Below are 18,880 nucleotides of genomic sequence, written 5' to 3' on the forward strand. Positions count from 1 at the left end.
AGAGAGAGGAGGATAAAGTGTGAGAGGGCATGGGCTGATTAGATGTTAACAGTGTGATTGGATGTCCCCATGTTTGAGGCCAGATGCCCTCTCCAAAGGTGTGACACCCAGTGAGAAAGTAGGAAGTTGGAGGAAGGTCTTGGTGAAAGTGAATCTGGCTGCTGTCGACTCCTCCGTGGACATGAAAGACCCAGCTGTGATGGAGTCCATCATGAATTCGGTAACTTATGTTAAGAAATCTTAGTAAAGTGTCTATACTGTTTTTTAAGGAAAAAACCTTCCAGATGTTTTTAAGACAGTCTTAGATGATTAATATTCCCAGAAAAAAATGCTTTATTTGCTTTTTTCTGTGTCTCTTTCATGTAAAATTTCATTTAAAATGTAACTATAACAGACTATAATTTGTGGTGTAAATAGTAAATTCTCTTTTCTGTTGTGCAGATCAAAAATGAGTTGAGAGGTAGGGCTGACGACCTAAAAGTGAGCTGGTGGAAACGTCCAGAAAAGAAAGATATCAAAAAACAAGAGGCGTGTACTCCATAGTTCACACTGTTTGTTTCAATAGCTGGATAAAGGCGGCTTACGGCCTGTAAAACTGATGTGATTCATTTAATCTTTACTTTTCACATGATATCTGTGTGACTGCTTGCTTTCTGTTGTGGTTCATAATCTCTCTTGTTTGATGACTTATTTCTCTGATGATTTTCCAAAGAAGACGAGCTCTGTTGGTGCCTTCAGAGAAATATTACAGTCAAATATGAAATTTAACATTTGCTTTGAATTGAGGTCAAGTGAAGTGATTTTCAAGGTAAGGAAGTTATATTTCCCTGTGGTTTGCATCATGAAAAACGAATATGGAAATATATCTTCCTTAACCTTCCTTGCCCATAATGAATTGTTCTTTGTCTCTCACAAAGTTAAATTCAAACCAATTTATCTGAGATGTTTTGAAGTGACTGATAAATTTCATCCGTGTTTTACCAGGACGCATTTCACATCAAACCTGCATATTAACTGAAGCTTCAAATATTTTTGTCTATGTTAGTGAAAAAAGCATTTCTTTTTAATTCTTGGTTTTATTGCATAATGAATTTACATTGCATGATTGCTTGAGTTAACCTACTCTTCCCTTTTCCGTGGTTTTATTTCATGAGTGTTCTGAGATGTGCATTACTGCGCAAAAGTCTTTGGCCATCCCTTCTTTTTTAAATTTTGTGTGAGAAATGGAAGATAGAATCATTTAATTAAAACGTGCAAAACTCTATATATAGATGTATTTTTGCTTGAATAATTCATACCAGTGTTATGTGGCTTATCAAATAAAAAAATCAAAAGCATTCCACTGGAAATGGTCTGGTTGAAGGGCTGGATTGAAAATAAATGAAAAAGCAGCCAATTTCCAGAGAATAACTCAGAAAGCCTTGAAAACTGTTGCTCAAGAGCACTTTAAAAATTAGAAGAAAGTCTGTTTCCTTGGAAGTAATATATAGAGAAATGAGGGATGACTACACTTTTTTCACAGTACTGTAATTATGTTTTGTTTAGTTGGTTGAATTTATATGTGTCTTGAATGCTGTAGCCATGTTACTAACACTATTATAAATCATCAATAATGTATCATTATTATGTGTGATAATAAAGGGTTCTTGATTCAAAAATACTCGGTGAGCCTTTTGTGTTACTCCAGTTGCAGCCTGCGACCACTAGAAGCAACAGTCTTGTTTCCCCGCTTAAGACGGTTGTACGCATGCTCGTACGTCAGGAAGGAAGGAGTATCCTCTCTCCAAGATGGCAGCGATCATAGACAACAGCAATGCCGTAGGGGCGACAAAGAGAAAGCACCTCGGTATCCCAGAAGCGGTTTTTGTGGTGGGTAAACCCGGACATTTCTCGCTGTGTCGCTGGTTTGACTTGTTATTACTCCGCTGAAGACACACTTGTAGCTGTAGCTTCCGGTGTGCGGGTGCAGCATGCTGGCTAACAGCTAAGCTAACAGATAATCCTGCTGTGTGTGCAGGCTGGGCGGCAGCTCGTTTCCATCTATGGACATCACTGCATTATTGTCACTATGCCTCGTTTCCTCTTTAGGCTTTAGGTCCGTTCATCCAGCCACACATCAGTCTAACTGGAGGCTGCTTTGGTGACATTAGCCTCATCCGTGCATAATCAGGCAGTAAGATGAGCACATTTAGATTTAAGGTGTATAGTGAATACGTCCGAACATGTATGAGCTACTGCTCTCAGGTGTCCTGTCTCCTGACAGTTGCAAATACAGCAGAAAGTTAAGCGTCACGTGATCTGCAGGTTATTTTTCTCCTTTAGGATGGGCATTATATCACAGGGCCCACTGCCGTGTCTTCAACGTGTTTGTTTCATGAGGTCAGCAGTTCAAAGCTCCACCGAAACTAGAAAATATTGATCTTCATTTACTTAGAAGCACCTTAGGTGATTCGTTTTCAGTAATTCATCACTTATTTCACTGCTAATCTTCACTCATGTATGTCCTTTGGCCTTTGCTGAGCAAATACATACAATTAAAACTAGAGTTGGTCTGTCGCTTACAGGTTGAGTCACACATATACCTACATGCATGTGCATGTCAGAGCACAGTGCAGATTAATGTAGTCTCCATCGCCACCTGTCAGCCACCACGTCCAGCTTTGCTTCCTGGATGTGTAATCTCTCTGTTTCTGCTCCCTCTATCCCTCACTCACCTGTAAGGAGCACATGTACATTTCTAATCAAAAGCTGAACATCAGATTCACAGATATTATAAATGTGATTTTAAAATGTGTTTGTTTCAGATTTTTATGGTAGAAACAGTTTGAGCTGTTGCAAGTCCCAACAGATCTTTGACAATAAAAGCCTCGTCAAGAAATGAAGTGTTTCTGACCAGTAAGAGTCTAAGAGGCCTTTAATTTGAAAGATATGGTACTATGAGATCTTTAAGATACATGGGCCCCGATTATTAAACATCTTGACAGTGTAATAAAGTAATTTCTAAAGTTATAATGTTGTTCTTTCTGTAGAGTTGCCTTTTATTTGTCCTCATTGACGTCCAAATCACCAGCTATTCCCATAACGTACAATGTTTTTTGTTACAGAAGAGTTGACGTCATAAGTTTCTTAACATTAACTTACTGAAAACGTGGCACGAAGATGCCGTTCGAAAAATTTATTCTGAAATGATTCTGCAATTTGTAGACTGTTGAGCCTCTGCCTGTATTTAACCCTGAGGAAATCTGCCTCTCCAAAATGCTTCTTTTATACCCAATCTTGTGACTGACGTGTTGCCAGTAAACCTAATTAGTTGGAAAACTTTCTTTCTAGTAGAGCAGGGCAATATGGCCAAAAATATTTATCACGATATATATTTGAAAATTTGCGATAACGATATAACCGACGATATAATTGATGCGAGACAAAATACAACTCCACAACATTACTAGTGCAAAAAGACAACCTTCCATTTATTTTCACATAAACAAGAAGCTGGTTTTTATATACATTAAAGCTTTATAAAAATTTAACAGTGCAAATGCAAATTCCTTGCTGAAAGTTTAACCAAAAGGCATTTCCAGTAGAAATGGGCTGACATATCCTGAGCATAACCATGTATAATATCCACTGAAGTTAAAAAGAGGTGCTTTGCAACATTAAACTGCAGTGTGCAGTATGCATTTTTCGGACCATAAGGTGCACGGGATTATAAGGCACATTAAGCGAAACAAAGCAGTCAGATAAATCAAACTTTATTAAACTCATTCTTCTTGCTTCCTCCACTTCTGTACCATTGATTCATTAATGTTGAATTCTCTGGCAGCTGCTCTATTCCCATGTTGTTGCAGTATATTAATGACTAACCTCGTATTGTGGATGGATTATCTCAGTTGTTCTCCTGACTGAAGTTTGGTCCGTTTACAGCATCCTGCCATGCGATTGCATTTGTCTCTAACCATGAAGAACCTTCACGTTAACTTTTATAAGTGGAAAAGTGTTAGTGTTCGTCCTCCAGCTTCACTGTTTATGTTATGCTAACATAGCTGTGTCGCTAGCGATCACGTAGCACATCATTATATACCAGCTAGCCCAACTTCAGTAACCCTACAAACGTCACTGCTGTTTAGTTTCCTGTCTTCATTTATGTTGGAAGTGATAGCAGAGCTGTACGTTTGATTTTTTTCAGAAATCTCTCAGTCAGAACATGCTATATCATGCTTAGGTAACTAGCGAAACTAGCGAGCTAACTTCCGCTAGCTTCCTGCTAACTTCTAACTCCGTTAAATGTAATAACTTTTGTTTTCATGGATGCCTGGAAGTTAAACTTTATAGTTACACCTGGTAAAGCAGCAATGCTGATCGTTTTATTAAAGATGAAAGAATTTAGACAGTTTTTAACTCTCAGTGATGCTGCAGTGTTGTTTGACCTGAAGCATACGGAGTTTAGGACCCAGATTACTCCCAGATTTAAGAGCATCTTAGTCCGACAAATACGACAATAACAACGGCCGCTTGCATGTTCTGCAAAAAAATGTGCTTTGTTGTGTATCTGACGGACAAACACCAAACCAGTTCCACATCACGGAAGTTGCACCATTTTTACAAACCAATTCTGGTTCATCTGTTTCACTCAACAATCGGCCATGTGCATATGAAAACAAAGGCACCGCGCATGCGCGTTTTACTCCCATTCTATCGCGATATTTCATTTTCCTATCGTTGCCTAACATTATACCGGTATTACTGTGAACGGTATAATATGGCCCAGCCCTACTTTCTAGTACCACTATTGTTGCCCTCATCCCAACTGTTTTGGAATTGAGGTAGTACATAATCTCTCCAGCGTGTGCTGGTGCCCAAATCACCTCGCTAATGAGGCATCCCAATCTGATGCCTAAACCAGCTCAACTATTTGCTTTCTGGTTTATTGTTATAGTTTAGTTCATTGTTAGTTAATCTTGCTTAATGCTTTCTTTCTCTCTTGCCTGGATTTTCAGGAGGATGTCGACTCTTTTATGAAGCAACCCGGCAATGAGACGGCGGACGCGGTGCTGAGGAGGCTGGACGAACAGTACCAGAAATATAAATACATGGAGCTCAACCTGTCTCAGAAGAAACTCAGGTGACACCAGTGAAGGAACACTTAACCTTGTTGTTATTGGCTTATACAGAGTTTGACAGAGGTCATTAGAGTTTGGTGTTAATATGGGACATCATCAGCTGGTGGACATAATTTCTGAGTGATAATCAAAGATTTGGACAGATATTAAAGACATTTAGTGAGCTATTTAAAGGAGAGCATCAGCAGAATTTAGAAGAATAAGGACACACTCCACGCATGCTTCATAATAACATCCAAATCACATCTCTTTGCTCGCAGGTTGAAAAACCAGATCCCTCAAATCAGACAAACGCTAGAAATCCTACGACACATGCAGAAGAAGAAGGTGCGTACGGTTGTTGTGAACAACTTTAAAATGTTACCATTGTGTGACACCAGTGTAATTATGTGTTGAGCCTGTTGTAATTTGACTTGATGTTAAGTGAATCAAACAAATAATGGTTTGAATTCATTTATAGGGATGCCTGTCAGGTCAAAGGTTATTTCTGTAGCACATTTTAAACAACCTCAGTTGACCAAAGTGCTGTACAATTTATATAAAATGTACACTGTATACAACAGTCGCAAAATCAACAATAAGTATACACAGAAAAAATCTAAAACAAGTAAATTAGACTGCGTTTGCATGATTAAAGACGGAGTACTCTGCTCAACTAGACTCAAAAGCAAGTGAGAACAAATGGGTTTTTAAAAATGATGGGCAGCTAAAAGTTCTGTATCCACTGAGACTCTTAAAGCAACTGGATACTGAAATCGACTGGAAGCCGGTTTAAGGCGGCTAGTACAGGTGTAATGTGATCGATCAAAGTGAGCTGCTGCATTTTGTACAGCTTGTTTGATCAGAGCTAACATATAAGAGTTACAACAGTCTAGACGAGAGGTAATAGAAATGTCAAATATCACACCAAGGTTCCTTACAGGTTAGAGGTTAAGAGACCAATGGCACTGTCATACCCATCTTACAGGTTGGACTGTCCAATTAAAATAATTTCTGTTTCGCTTTTGTTCAGATTAATGAAGTTTATCTCCAACCATGATTGTATAGCTGAGACAGTTCACCAGTGCCTGAATAGAAGCGTAGCTGCTGGTTTGTATAGGCGATGACCTACATAGCTGTAGGTTATCTGCAAAGCAATGAATAGAGATGTGGAAATGAAAGAAGATAGTGGGCCCCAGCACAGAACCCTGAGGTACCCGACAACTAAGTGTGGACACAGAGGAAACTCCCGTGTTGCAGATGTGACTGTATCCATTTAAGGGCTGTACGTTTAATACCAACACACAATTCAAGCCGTGACAGAAGAAATGCCATCATCTACAGAGACGCATCATATCGTCCATGATAACAACAGTATAGATTTTTATGCAATACAAAAATATTATCCTAGGATATCGTTGCTATAGCAACGCAATGCTTTTAAGTCCCCTAGTGAAAACGAGAACTGAGTGTCAGCATATATAAATTTTAAAAAGATCTACTTCAACAATAGAATAAAATAGAATAGCCCTTTATTGTATGTGTACAACAAAACTGTGGAAACCTCAAACAAAGCACAATACTGTGCAGAGTACGCAAGAAAACTGTCGCTGCTGAAGGTGGAAACCACAAACATGTTTCATCACTTCATGCAAAATCATACTATTGAGTACAGACATGTTACAAAGAAGGAGATACTATATATAAACAAATGGCTCAACCAAGTGTTGCTAACTGCTCTCCATATGAAAAAGGCAGAGGAAGCAGTGGCTGGAAATGACTGATGTTGTAACTTTGTGGAAAAGCAGAGCTTTAAGCAGCTGGTGAAAACGCTTGATCCAAGTCAAAAAGTCCCATGTAGAAAGTATTTTTAGCTTTACTGTGTGACAATGTTGTGCAGCTGCTGGAAATATTACACGGCTAAGTTACTTTAATTATTGTTAAACTAAAGATTGAAGCAATCATACTGCACTTTACATCCTTACATCACACATCAGCTCTACTGTTTACAAATGATCCAACGTGGTATTGATTATGTAAATTTCAAAGCCAAAATCTTAGCTGTTTAAAACATGACTTCATCAGTTCAAAAATTATGTAATTCAGTGTATAAAAATGTATCTTGTTAAAAAAATAATACTGTTTTTTTTTTTTAAAGGACCAATCTGCACATATTTTATTACACTTGGTTAAATAATGAGCCAATAACTTAATATTTTATCACATTATCAATCAGGCCACTTAACACAGAAATAACTAAATCTTTTAGTGTTTGTCTGACTAAACCACAGAGACTTCTTCATTTAACTGTGAGATTGTCGAGTTCAAAGCGGTGGTGATGCTTGAAGGTCGGCCAAAGTTAAAGTGTGTGGCAGAGAAATTGATAGTGAAGCACCTTTAACCAGGTTTGCTTTCCTTCAGGAAACCACAGAGCCAATGGAGACACACTTCCTGTTGGCTGACAATGTTTACTGCAAGGCGTCAGTGCCACCCACTGACAAAGTCTGCCTATGGTTAGGGGTAAGTATTCTCAGTGAGCATTTTATTTCAAGGATAAAGCCAAAAAGTAATGAATCAAAAAGGGCTGTCTTGTGGACCTTATTCATAGAAGAGTTAATTAGATGAAGCTTAGCGTTTTCTTCCCACCCTGACGTTTTCTCCTCACAGGCAAACGTCATGTTAGAGTACGACATCGATGAAGCTCAGGCTCTGCTAGAGAAGAACCTCTCCACGGCGTCTCGCAACCTGGAGACGCTCGAGGAGGATCTGGACTTCCTGCGAGACCAGTTCACCACCACTGAAGTCAGTATCCTTCCGCAGCGTAGCCCGCCCAGGCGGAGGTTACACCACTGATGGCACTGACAAAGCTCTCTGAAGCAAATATGGTTCACTTTTCAGTGAAAAACAGCGACATCTAGTGGCCAAACTACTGGTTTTCCATTTGTGTGAGTGGAGGGCATGACCTCACACTGTACTGCTGGTGTTGTTTCAGTGCAGCTTATTACACACAGGATTTCAGTTGTTATTTGGAAATGACCTAATGAGTATAAATGATTCACTGTTTAGAAGAAAAAGCATCGATTCTTGAGGTGCATTCACCATAAAGTGAAAGTAAGTTGCCTCTGTCAGCTTTCACTTAAAAAATAATGTCCAGACTTAAGACGGAGTGTAACAAACAAATCAACCCAGAGGTTTATTTGTTTGTTACACCAGAGCTGCAAAGATAATTGAATAAACAGCTTAGGCTGCTCAGGCATGAGGCACTGCTCTCCGGTGTTTTTTAGACCAGACGATTCATTGAGTAACTTGTTTGAGTGATAAACCAATGATTTAAAAAAGGAAAATAAATATTGGTTGATAAGAAACACAGCATGAAGTGGACCATGATAGATGATAAACTGCAGTTTTGCCCATTAAAAACTGAAAATAACCTTCAAGATGATCCTTTAAGGGAGTAAACCCATATGAATCGCTCCCTGGAAGTCCCTGCTGGTCACCAGCATCACTTCACTGGGTTCACTGATTTCTCTATCAAACTTTAATGAGAGGATAATGAGAGCTGGGTCTCTGGTTATGACCTTCAGTACACTTGAAGGAAGATCATCAGCTCATGAGTGTGACTGGAAGCTCCAGCTGTGTGAGTCAGACCAAAAAATGTATCCGGTTATTCGAGGTCTAACAGAAGTGTACAACACGACTGTTTACTGCTACTTGTAGTGATGGAAAACCCTGTTTGGTGCTGGGCCAGTCCCAGAGTCACAGCCTCTGAGACACAATCATAGTGAGTCTGTGCGTCTGGACGTTCCTGATGTTGCACTGTAAAGTGCACGGCCGACAGACGTTTAGATCTGCATCTCTGCAGACTTCGCCAAAGGCAATCAGCCACAGTTCATAGAGTGGAAGTTAAACGCCGTTATAGAGGACGCCTGCGATAAATATTACAAAATAATATTGTTCAAAATGAGCAACCAACCAAGCGGTAATAATTACATGAAGTCGAATGAGGGCAAGATGTACCTCTCATCTCCTCAGTTTACAGTCGACCTGACACAGCAGGTAAGGGTGACAATGTTTTGTAATGTTGGTTAACTATTTCACGACTCCAGATCAAAACATCAATCCAGACGAGCCCTCTGTTGCGCCTTAACTCGCTGCTCCCTCCAGATATGGCGCGAGTCTACAACTGGGACGTGAAGAGAAGGAGCAAAGAAAACCTCCTCAAATCAGCAGACAAGTCTTAATATCGACGGGACGGCGTCCACACCACCTTCTGCTAAATATCTCTCCTTAGTCAGTACTAAAAAGAAAAAAACTTTAAAAAAAAACAAACCCCGTCCCCCAGACTCACATGTATGTTCACCCCGGAGCTCGGCGCGTAGAGGGCGTGTTGGAAATCTTTCCTCGAGCTGCGGCTTTGAGTTGATTTCTGTGCCCTCTATGCAGCCAGCCTCCAACTTCCACCAGTACTGTTTTCTGTTGATTTGTTACTTTTTAAAGTATTTTTTCAAGTAAAAACTAACAAAAGCAACGAGGCAATTTTTGTATTCTTTTTAAAGATTTGAGTATGTTCCTGTCATTTTATTCGATTGTTTTTGGCAGATTGTGAGCGAGGGCTCTCTCACATCATCTTCTCTTTGCATTTTCCCTCCTTACTGACCGGACTCTCCTGTTTTTTTAGTTATTCTTTTTTGTTCCTCCTTCAGCAACATCCACATGCAGGACTTTAAGTTTCTAAAACCATGCTGTGCGTAGAATAAAGCTCGTAGGAAAACCATCATCTCCACAGGAGACGAACAACACAATAAAACTAGTTTGGACTGTAGTCCTGCTTCACACCCACCACTGCTCCTCCTCCGTCCTTTGACCTTCCACACTCACCCATCTCCTCCTCCTCCTCCTCCTCCTTTTTACCACTGTTCTGTCTGTATTTATTTGTCTCTCACTGTATTCATTAAACGATGAATGAAGTAAAAGGAGAACACTTGGGCAAAGAGATGAGACCTTGACCTGGTGCTGTGTGTATTTTTTCAGCAGAGAAAGAAAGTGTGTAAATAAGTGCAGTGAAACATGTACGGAGGCCAACAGGAAGCGATGCAGGGAAACAAATGAGTGAGTCTATTATAGTGAGCTGCTTCTGTTAAAAGAAGCTTCAGGTACAAAATAGCTGCTCAAATAGTAGAGCTCTTTTTAAATGGGGCGCATGTTGAATATGCGATAAACCTATAAGAAAGAACTCGAACAAAAACTAGTTGAAAATTGAGTTTTATGGATTTTCAGTGTGTTCACACTTCCTGCATTGATATACCAGCATTAGTAGCCCCTCCCCCAAAATAATGTAGCATCTGCACTCAGGGGTGGATCTAGAAGGGTGCCATGGGGTGGCAAGTGCCACCCTAAAATGATCACTTGCCACACTAAAACTGAATATATTACATAGTGTTCCCCCCCTCCACCATTTACAAATGGTTCAGGTAGGACCGGCTTTTTTCTTGTTTTCAGTAGCAACCGATGTTTATGATTGTGCCAGAGCACATTTTGAACAACACCATGGGAATTTCGCTTTTTACACAGGTGGTTGGATGTTAAACTCTGGAAATAGAAGGAAGGTGAGTGTTATTAACCCTCTGTGGTCCACCGACAGGCTGCACCTCCGAATCACATGACTATTTTAAGCTGACATAGCAACAAGCTGCAGCCACGCTGAGTCTCTGTTTCGGCCCACATTGAAAGTTCGGACTTCAAAGTTTTTAAATTTTAATTACAGGCCAGTAAAGCCAGAGTTATGATAATATATATAAGCCACGCTTTTTTCTAAATACTGTCATCACATTTTTGTGTGTGTGTGTTTTAAGCGTTTTGTAAAGACAGCGTGAAAACAGTAAAGAAAGGAAAAAAGACACTTCTTTCCTATCGGTGGAAAAATGTACCATGTCGACCAATTTTTAAAAAAGTCAACATGTGGGATTTGGTTGTTTAGAAAGAGGGAGAGTTTTGGGGGTGACGGTAACGGCAGCAAGACAGAGAGAGATTTGTAACGTTTAGTGTGGAGTGTATACTTAGTGTGTTGTGTAGTCGTTGTTTTGTTTTGTGTGTCAGTGAGGGCACTAATGAATGTCACAGAGCCACATTTGCAACGTAAACACTGTCACTAAGTAGAAAACCAGCAGAGTGATACACCTCCTGTTGTCAGGCCTGCAGGTTTATCCCTGTGCTGCTCTCCTCTGTCTTTTGGTGGAAAAACGTTTTTTTTTACTGGCACACATCGTTTGCGGGGCATCTTATTGTGACACCTGATTGTTCTCTCATTTTAGTTTTAGTAATATTTTTAAATGGTTGTACAAAATGAAAAAGCAGGTGTATTGGCTGCATTTTTAGATAAATAGTTGTATATGTTTACAAAATGTACATTTTATATTTGCATTTCAAGTTATAAAAATTTACTCAACATGTCTGTTTTTTTTTCTTTTTACAGTAAAAAAATACTACTAGGATTTTTAAGTTCTTTGTGTGATTTCAGATAGTAATACTAATGCAGTATGTCAGTGAAAACAACTAAATTCAGTTGAGCTGAAAAGATACCAAACAAGGCAAGGGGAAAAAAATAAAATTAAACAATCTGAGGGTGAAATACAAACGTAAACTCAAAAGGAGTCAAAATTTCAGACCTCAGTGGGTTAATCCAGGGCTGGGTATCGTTATTGATTTTTAGAATCGATTCGAATCCGATTCACAAGGTCCCGAATCGATTCGATCCACGATTCGATTCTGTTTGAATCTGGGAAATTTTTGCCTCAGACAGTCAGTAATATTATAATTCAGATCAGTACATTTACATATTTTTGTATCTATAAAAAGAAAGCTGACACTTGCGAGACTTTATCAAAGGTGTGAGCATCACAGCAGATGCCTTTGTGTCAAAGTAACTGAGGACAAAACAGAAAAACATGAAGGAGATTTTCCTGGTCTGGGATTTTATAAAACTATTCTGCAGTACATCAAAAACGAAACCAACCCATTAATCAACATATGAACGTTACCTGATGCTGCTGAAGTGAAGCAGAGCAACGTTACAGAGGTTTTATTAGAGACACAGCTAAGCATTTTGCAATTTTGCATAATTTTAAAAAGTTTAAATTTGTTCAGAAGCCTATTGAACAGCAGAAATGAGGCTTTCTTTTCGGAAGTAAGTAAAAAGAAAAAAACAGCGGCCGACAGCGCTGCAAACAACGATAGACTTGCAAGCGAATAACGCAGAAAACTGATTTTTAGACGGGAAACTGTTCTTGAAGTACACAGAGAAAGCGAGAGAGAGAGCTGTGCATGAAGTGTGGTGGAAGCAAAACAGCAAAAGTCAGAGGGAATTCATGATGATGTTTTTGTGAAGCGTAGTTTGGATCTTCTTTTGCTGCTGGTTCAGTCAATAATGTTTGGAGAGAGAAACTAACATCTTTAGAATCAGCGCAAGAAGGGCGTAAACACAAAGCACGGACCCGCCGAAACATCAGAATCAGCGAGCTGTTGGCTTTCAGCCCCGACCGTGTCCGTGCCGTTGGGAGAGAAAGGCGACATCTCACTGATTCTGATCCGCGGGTCCGCGCTTTGTGTTTACATGTTTGTGCAGAATCTGTGTACCTGCTCTCATTTACTGTTTTAGCTGTTTGGCGGTGGTCAAAATTTTGTGAGGTTTAACCTGAGATTCTGGCGTTTCGGGCAAAATAGATTTATATTAAAAAATCGATTCAGGATTTTAATGAGTCGATATCACGTTATCCAAGCCAGAATCTATTTTAATCGATAAATCGATTATCAAAACCCACCCCTAATCCAGACCTTCCCAAAGTGTGGGGCCAGCCCCCTAGGGGGGGGCTGAGCCATTGCAGGGGGGTGCGGTATGAAAAGGAAAAAACAAAACAAAAACAACAACGCTTGGACACTGCTAGCACGGGGCGCCTCCACAAACGCAAAGCAGGAAATGAAGCATCGCTGAATATGTTTCCAAACCAACTTCATTCTAAGACAAAGAATAGAAAATATGGTGAAGCATATCTTCCCTTTGGTTTTGCCTGGACAGGTGCCGAGGTAGGTCTCCCCTGCAGAATTGGTTTTCCCTTCGTCGGGAGCACGGGCTGGGTTCTTCAAATCACGGACAAACAGTATCCCACATTCTTGATTTTTAGTTCACAAACACTTGTTATAATAACTAACTACTCCTGACATTTTGGAGATTTTAGCTCTTTATACAGTAAAGTTACAGTGGGATACAAATAACAACAGGCTGATCCTGCCACGATTTGTCCCCCGGTTCAAATCACAGACAAACAGTATCCCACAGCTGTTTATGTTTTTGAACCCATTTTGCAGAGGGTTTGAAACATGTATTGATAGCAATGTTGAATATTATTACGCAGGAAAAAAAACAACTACATGTAAAATAATCACACCGTGATGCCTCTGCCTTTGTAAATGAAGGGACAGTAACTGCGTGTTTATATGTAAGCATGTAAAACCTGAAGATAGTCAGATTAACAGTATTTTGTCTCTATCTGCCATTCTGCAATTCATCTCATCTAAACAATAACGTGGCGCACAGCATGACGTGAAAAAAGGGACATACCTCCTCGTCCACAGTAAACGCAAAAAAGGAGTTTTAAAAATCTCAGTTTTCGGTGATTCGAAACGCCGTCTATGTGTGGACGAAACAAAAATACCCGTGTAGGTGCGGACGTAGCATAAAAGAGTTAGTAGTTTATTTTATTACTACCTGTAATTTATTGCAGATTACTTGTATTTGCTTAATTGTTTACTAAATGATTGAGGTGTGAAATAAACCGCAATGGAGCAAAATATGGGTGTGTGTGGTTGGAGGATGTGTTTGTGCGTGCGCGCGCGAGGGGGGGTGCGAACATTTTTCTTGTAAAACAAAGGGGGCCAAGCAAAAAAAGTTTGGGAACCACTGAGTTAATTCAACAAATCGTGGAAAAATTAGGTTTAAATTTTTGTTCATGACAGTGCAGCTTTCTGACATTTTGTGTACTTTAAGCATGTAACAATGTGATTGTTTTCTAGCAAAAAACAGTGTAAAACTTAAGTTAGACTTGCGTTTGTAAATGAACCGCCCCATGTTGTGTAGCTTTCTGGATTTTATACTTATTGGGCTACATATTTATTTATCATACAGGCTATACAGTACATAGCATCAAAACTCACATGTTTTATGTAACTGAAGTGTTTAATTATGTGGGCTACAGACCATAATTAAGTTATAGACTTTATTTACATGAAAAACGTGTATGCTTACTGCATTTGAATTATTTTAACCATATATAACCACCTGCATATGTGTATGAAAAAAAAGGCTTCGATTTTGCCACCCCATTTGATTTCTTTGCCACCCTCATGCCACCCTAATATCTCTAGATCCGCCCCTATCTGCACTGAAGCACTTAAGATTTAATGGAAAAGAAACAGAGCTGATAACATGCAGTCTGCTTACAACAATAAAAATATTTCACGTCACTGTTTAGTTGGAATAAATAAGTTCTCACATAAATTGTTTACACTTCTCAAAGTACAGGACTGAGAGCAGTAGATGGTGGACGAAACCGCAATTAAATATATGAGGGAGTCTTTGTTTTCTGTCTGTATATAAACCAGTAGCTTACACTGCTGTGTAATATCATTTACCAGTGCCTACAATGCTGCCTCTTTCAGTTCTAAGGTTTTGTGTGTCGTGACATAAAGCCTTACCTGCCTCATCCACAAGACAAGGCAGGTAAGGCTTTCCAAGTTCCAAAAGATGAATGAAAACAGATGACACATTACATGGTGTAATCACAAATAGTATTATTAAAGTATTTAACAACTCTTCACTCCCTCTATAGGAGTTGAGAGGGTAAGTGCTGCTAAATTAAATACACTTTAAAAACGCAGATGTTTCAGCAGTTTGCTGGTCTGGAGCATTATTCCTGACAATGAAACGCGTCAATAATGATCTTTTAAAAAAGCAAATGTTGCTGCCCATCAGTCTGGGGAAGCTTTTAGGGCCACTTCCAAACTGTTTGAAGTTCATCATTCTGCAGTGAGAAATGTTATTCACAAATGCAAAACATTAAAGAGTTCCCACAATCATTCAGGAGTGGACAACCGTGCAATGCTCAGAGAAACTGCAGAAAACACCAGCCCTACACTCAGAAAAATTATGGTTCTTAAATGGTTCTTCAGATGTCTTCATGGTTCTTTAAAGAACCATCATACGTCAAAGAACCTTTTTGTTTTGTGGATGGTTCTTCAGCTATTACAAATGGTTCTTTAAAGAACAAAAGGTTCTTCATCCTTAGCAATCTAAGTTTGATGGTGTAAATGGCATAAATATTTATTCACTATAACGAGGCTGTGAATTATACTGTGTGTTTTCTTTGTGTGCATGTGTGTGCGAAGGGGGAGGGCGGGATACCTTGCAATTACCTTTTAAGAGAAGATGGTAGGAAACTGAATATTCAAATAAAAGTTAGAAATATTTGCAAACAGTAGACACAATACACACATTCAAATACTGTACTTTAGTTTTAAATTTTAATAAAGCATTACTATTTTCTACTCCAAGGCATTACTTTTGAGATTATTATATATTTTTGAAAATATAGCATAATGATAATACTAGTTATTGTAAACTTTACAAACCACCCAGCAGTATGTAAAGTCAAATTATAAAATACAAGTAAATAACAATTGCAGAACAGAATGTCAGTGTAATGAACACACACTTCGTTTTGACAAAGCACACTGCTTCGGTAAATGATCTGAGTAGTTGTTCATCACTGAGCAATTTGTTAATATGTGTTTCGAGCCAAATAAATGACAGGGAGAGAGGGAGTGACGTCAGAACACGTCATACTATAACCTCCCGGGAGCGGACGGAGGGGGTCAGTCGTTGGGATGCGCATGCGCAGACAGAGTGCGCGAGCGGCGGGCCTTGACCTTTCGGGGAGAAAAACTTTCTCACTGACGGTGACAGCGAAACGGATAACAGTCTTCAGTACCTGCTGGACTTTGAAGCTCTGGATTCTGGGAATGTTGGAAAAGGTAAAACATTTTCATTAAAACCTTATTACTGTTTTGTTTTTGTTAGTCGTCATTGTAGCTTGCTGTTAATGTTGTGCTAACAGTAGCGATTAGCTAGATACGTTAGCCGTTGATGTCAGCGCAATTTAGTATCCAACTGTTTTCCTAACAAAACCACTGTTATAATTAAGTGAAGCTGCTCCCAGCTAATTTGAACCCTTGGCTTCTAAAATATGTGGTTCAATTGCGTGCTGCGTACATAACCTAATGTCAGCTAGACCGAAATTAAAATTTAATATATTGTTAAAGTCACTAAAATGGCGCCTGAAGCCTGTTGTGGCGTGAGGTCTGTGTCTGCTCTAGAAACTCTGAAACTCTGTAGATCTGAGCCGTACATTAAATACTCACATGAACCTGTACTTTGAATTCTGTATGAGCTGTATAAAATACAGCTATGCATAAGTGTTTTGAATGAATAATTAGATTAGATAACTCTTTATTGTCTAGTCTAATTATATAGAAATGAATAGAAATGTGACATGAGGTGTGTCTTTGACTGTCCCTGCATAACTTATTTTAGGACTAGTTGACAAGTTATGCTCCAGTCATTTGATGTTTCCAAGATAGATGCTCTTTTGTAATATAGTTAAATTTTCTTTGTATATTTCATTTATCCACCATCATACATACAAGCTAAGAAGAGGTCGTTATACTAACAAGAGGTATCAACGCTGGGCCAAAGTTCAGCACATGGTTAAAGTTTGTAATCCAGCCAGGGTGTAAATATCACTCAGCAGCCAGAGCTGAAGCAGGTAGCATCAACACATAAATCTACTCTACCCGGCTTAAATCACCTCTGACCAAAAAGCTGTAGATTTTTCTTGTTTGCACAAATTAATCCAGATTCACATTAATTGTGTTCACAGCTCCAACAAAATGAGGAAGAGGAGGGGGAGAAACACAATTAGGTTGAATTACAATTGGATGGAAGGCGAGGACAAGGAGAAGGAAGCTTAGGATGAGGAGGAAGAGAAGCAGCAGGAGCATCTTTAGGGATCCCTATGATGTCATTGAGGTTTGTTTCATTAATATGGTCCTCTCACAAAGAACGATGACTTGTTTTAGTTCACCTACTTCCTGTATTAAATAGTGATGTGCAAAATGTTGTGAAAAACCATGGAGCAGGTACGTATAGTGCATCTGCAGGTAAATGAACATCAAATCTCTAAGACAGACTGAAATCTGTATATTTATCACCCTTATGATAAAACCCACGTCAGCCATTGATTTATGGACTTTGTATTTTGAAGCCTCAGCATTTGCATTATTGCTGTTGCTATGTTGGGACCATATTAGGATGAGGGATCAGAATCTGGAGTCATGCACACTATTGTTTCATTTAGTGTGTATCCATAAGGTTCGTACAGCAGATCCAAGTTGTGCCTTGAAAACAGGAAAGTCCTCTGCATAGAGGAGAACTTTAATAGCAGGCTTGTACAAAGTGAAGCTTTGTGCTCTCGTTTTACTTCTGTCACCCTGTTTTGATGCAGATTTCACTTGAAATCAGGCAAGAACTGGACTTATTTTTTATAATGTGTTCTTGTGAATTGATTGTGTATCGCATATGTTTGATTTGACTTTCTGCAAGACAACAGTCGTCCACTGGCCAAAAAAGTTTTCCAAATACCTCCATGTGATCTAGCCTGGATTTAGAAAAGAATAGCAAAAAAAATCTGCACCTCCTGCTTCAGATGCAATTTGTGTTTCTGTGTTCAGAGGCAGCGGTGAGAGGGGAGACCTCAGCTCATCCAGCTGGAGAGCCTGACCAGGAGGAGTCGAACATTAACTCAGCTCTTCCAGGGCACCCTGCAGACTCGGCTGTTGGCATCGACGAGGGATGACGTGAACGCCAAACTGGAGTCCATCACAGGTCAACTGCAGGTATGCGAGTCAGACCTTCTGAGGAGGGTTTCACTTTTCTCTCTTCTTTATAATTGACTCTTTTCTCTCTCTTTCAGCTCCTTGTCTCAGAGTGGGAGGGGTTTGAAGCACAAAGGGAGGAACTTGTCGTTTGGTTGGCTGATATGGATGTCCGCCTGAGTGAGGTTGACCAGCTGACAGGAAACACCAGTGAAAAACTGAAACAACTGCAGGTGTGGGCTTGTTTTGATATGACATATATTTGATATGAAACATACGTCAGCGACATTATCCTAAACTGGACTAACAAAGGACCATGAGTACAACATGAAACGTACATTACATAGCGTAAGGCTGAAGTTCATTGATCATTTTAATCATAAACTTTTTGTTGAAATGTTTTTACTGAACATGCAAACATCTGCTGATGAAAATGTGTTGATTTATTGGTCTGTTATGAAGCTATTGCTATTTCTAATGTGTTTTATCACTTTCTGATGTTTTATTAATTAAACAATACATGTATTATTTGTTGTGTTATCTGTAGCTATAGTATTTATATATATTTATTTATAGTATAGCAAATATATTTAATTATTACTGTTTAAAACACTAATATGTGACATTTATTAGTAGTGATGTTGTGCTGAGGGTTAAAATGCCTTTTTGTCTTTTGGTATACTACAAAATGACAATAAACCATTAATATATGTCTATGCTGTGCTCGTATTTATTTTACCCTACTCAAATTCAATTTATGATGCATTTTATTTTGAAAGATTTAAAATGGTTTTTTAAAG

At 39.1% G+C, this 18,880-nt stretch overlaps 1 protein-coding gene and 1 long non-coding RNA gene across 2 annotated transcripts; both read left to right on the plus strand.

Moving 5' to 3' along the window:
- Positions 1-1,743: 1,743 nt before the first annotated feature.
- Positions 1,744-10,105, plus strand: vbp1 (von Hippel-Lindau binding protein 1). Its single transcript, XM_082528970.1, has 6 exons — positions 1,744-1,869; positions 4,998-5,122; positions 5,381-5,447; positions 7,521-7,619; positions 7,767-7,905; positions 9,264-10,105. The coding sequence occupies exons 1-6, from the start codon at positions 1,789-1,791 to the stop codon at positions 9,338-9,340; spliced, it is 588 nt and encodes a 195-aa protein (XP_082385096.1). The 5' UTR covers positions 1,744-1,788; the 3' UTR covers positions 9,341-10,105.
- Positions 10,106-17,017: 6,912 nt separating this feature from the next.
- LOC309703934 lies at positions 17,018-18,685 on the plus strand. The gene is made up of 3 exons (XR_014276089.1): positions 17,018-17,235; positions 17,937-18,101; positions 18,179-18,685. It is a non-coding gene; the product is annotated as an uncharacterized lncRNA (long non-coding RNA).
- Positions 18,686-18,880: the final 195 nt, after the last annotated feature.

This window comes from Aulonocara stuartgranti (assembly GCF_965226115.1).
Source record: "Aulonocara stuartgranti genome assembly, chromosome: 3".
NCBI classification, from domain to species: domain Eukaryota; kingdom Metazoa; phylum Chordata; class Actinopteri; order Cichliformes; family Cichlidae; genus Aulonocara; species Aulonocara stuartgranti.

Bases quoted from the DNA above. Each gene is read 5' to 3' on its own strand.
- vbp1 (XM_082528970.1), top strand. From the start codon at position 1,789: ATGGCAGCGATCATAGACAACAGCAATGCCGTAGGGGCGACAAAGAGA. The intron at 5,448-7,520 runs GTGCGTACGGTT...GCTTTCCTTCAG, and splicing joins GACACATGCAGAAGAAGAAG to GAAACCACAGAGCCAATGGA. The intron at 7,906-9,263 runs GTATCCTTCCGC...TGCTCCCTCCAG, and splicing joins GTTCACCACCACTGAAGTCA to ATATGGCGCGAGTCTACAAC.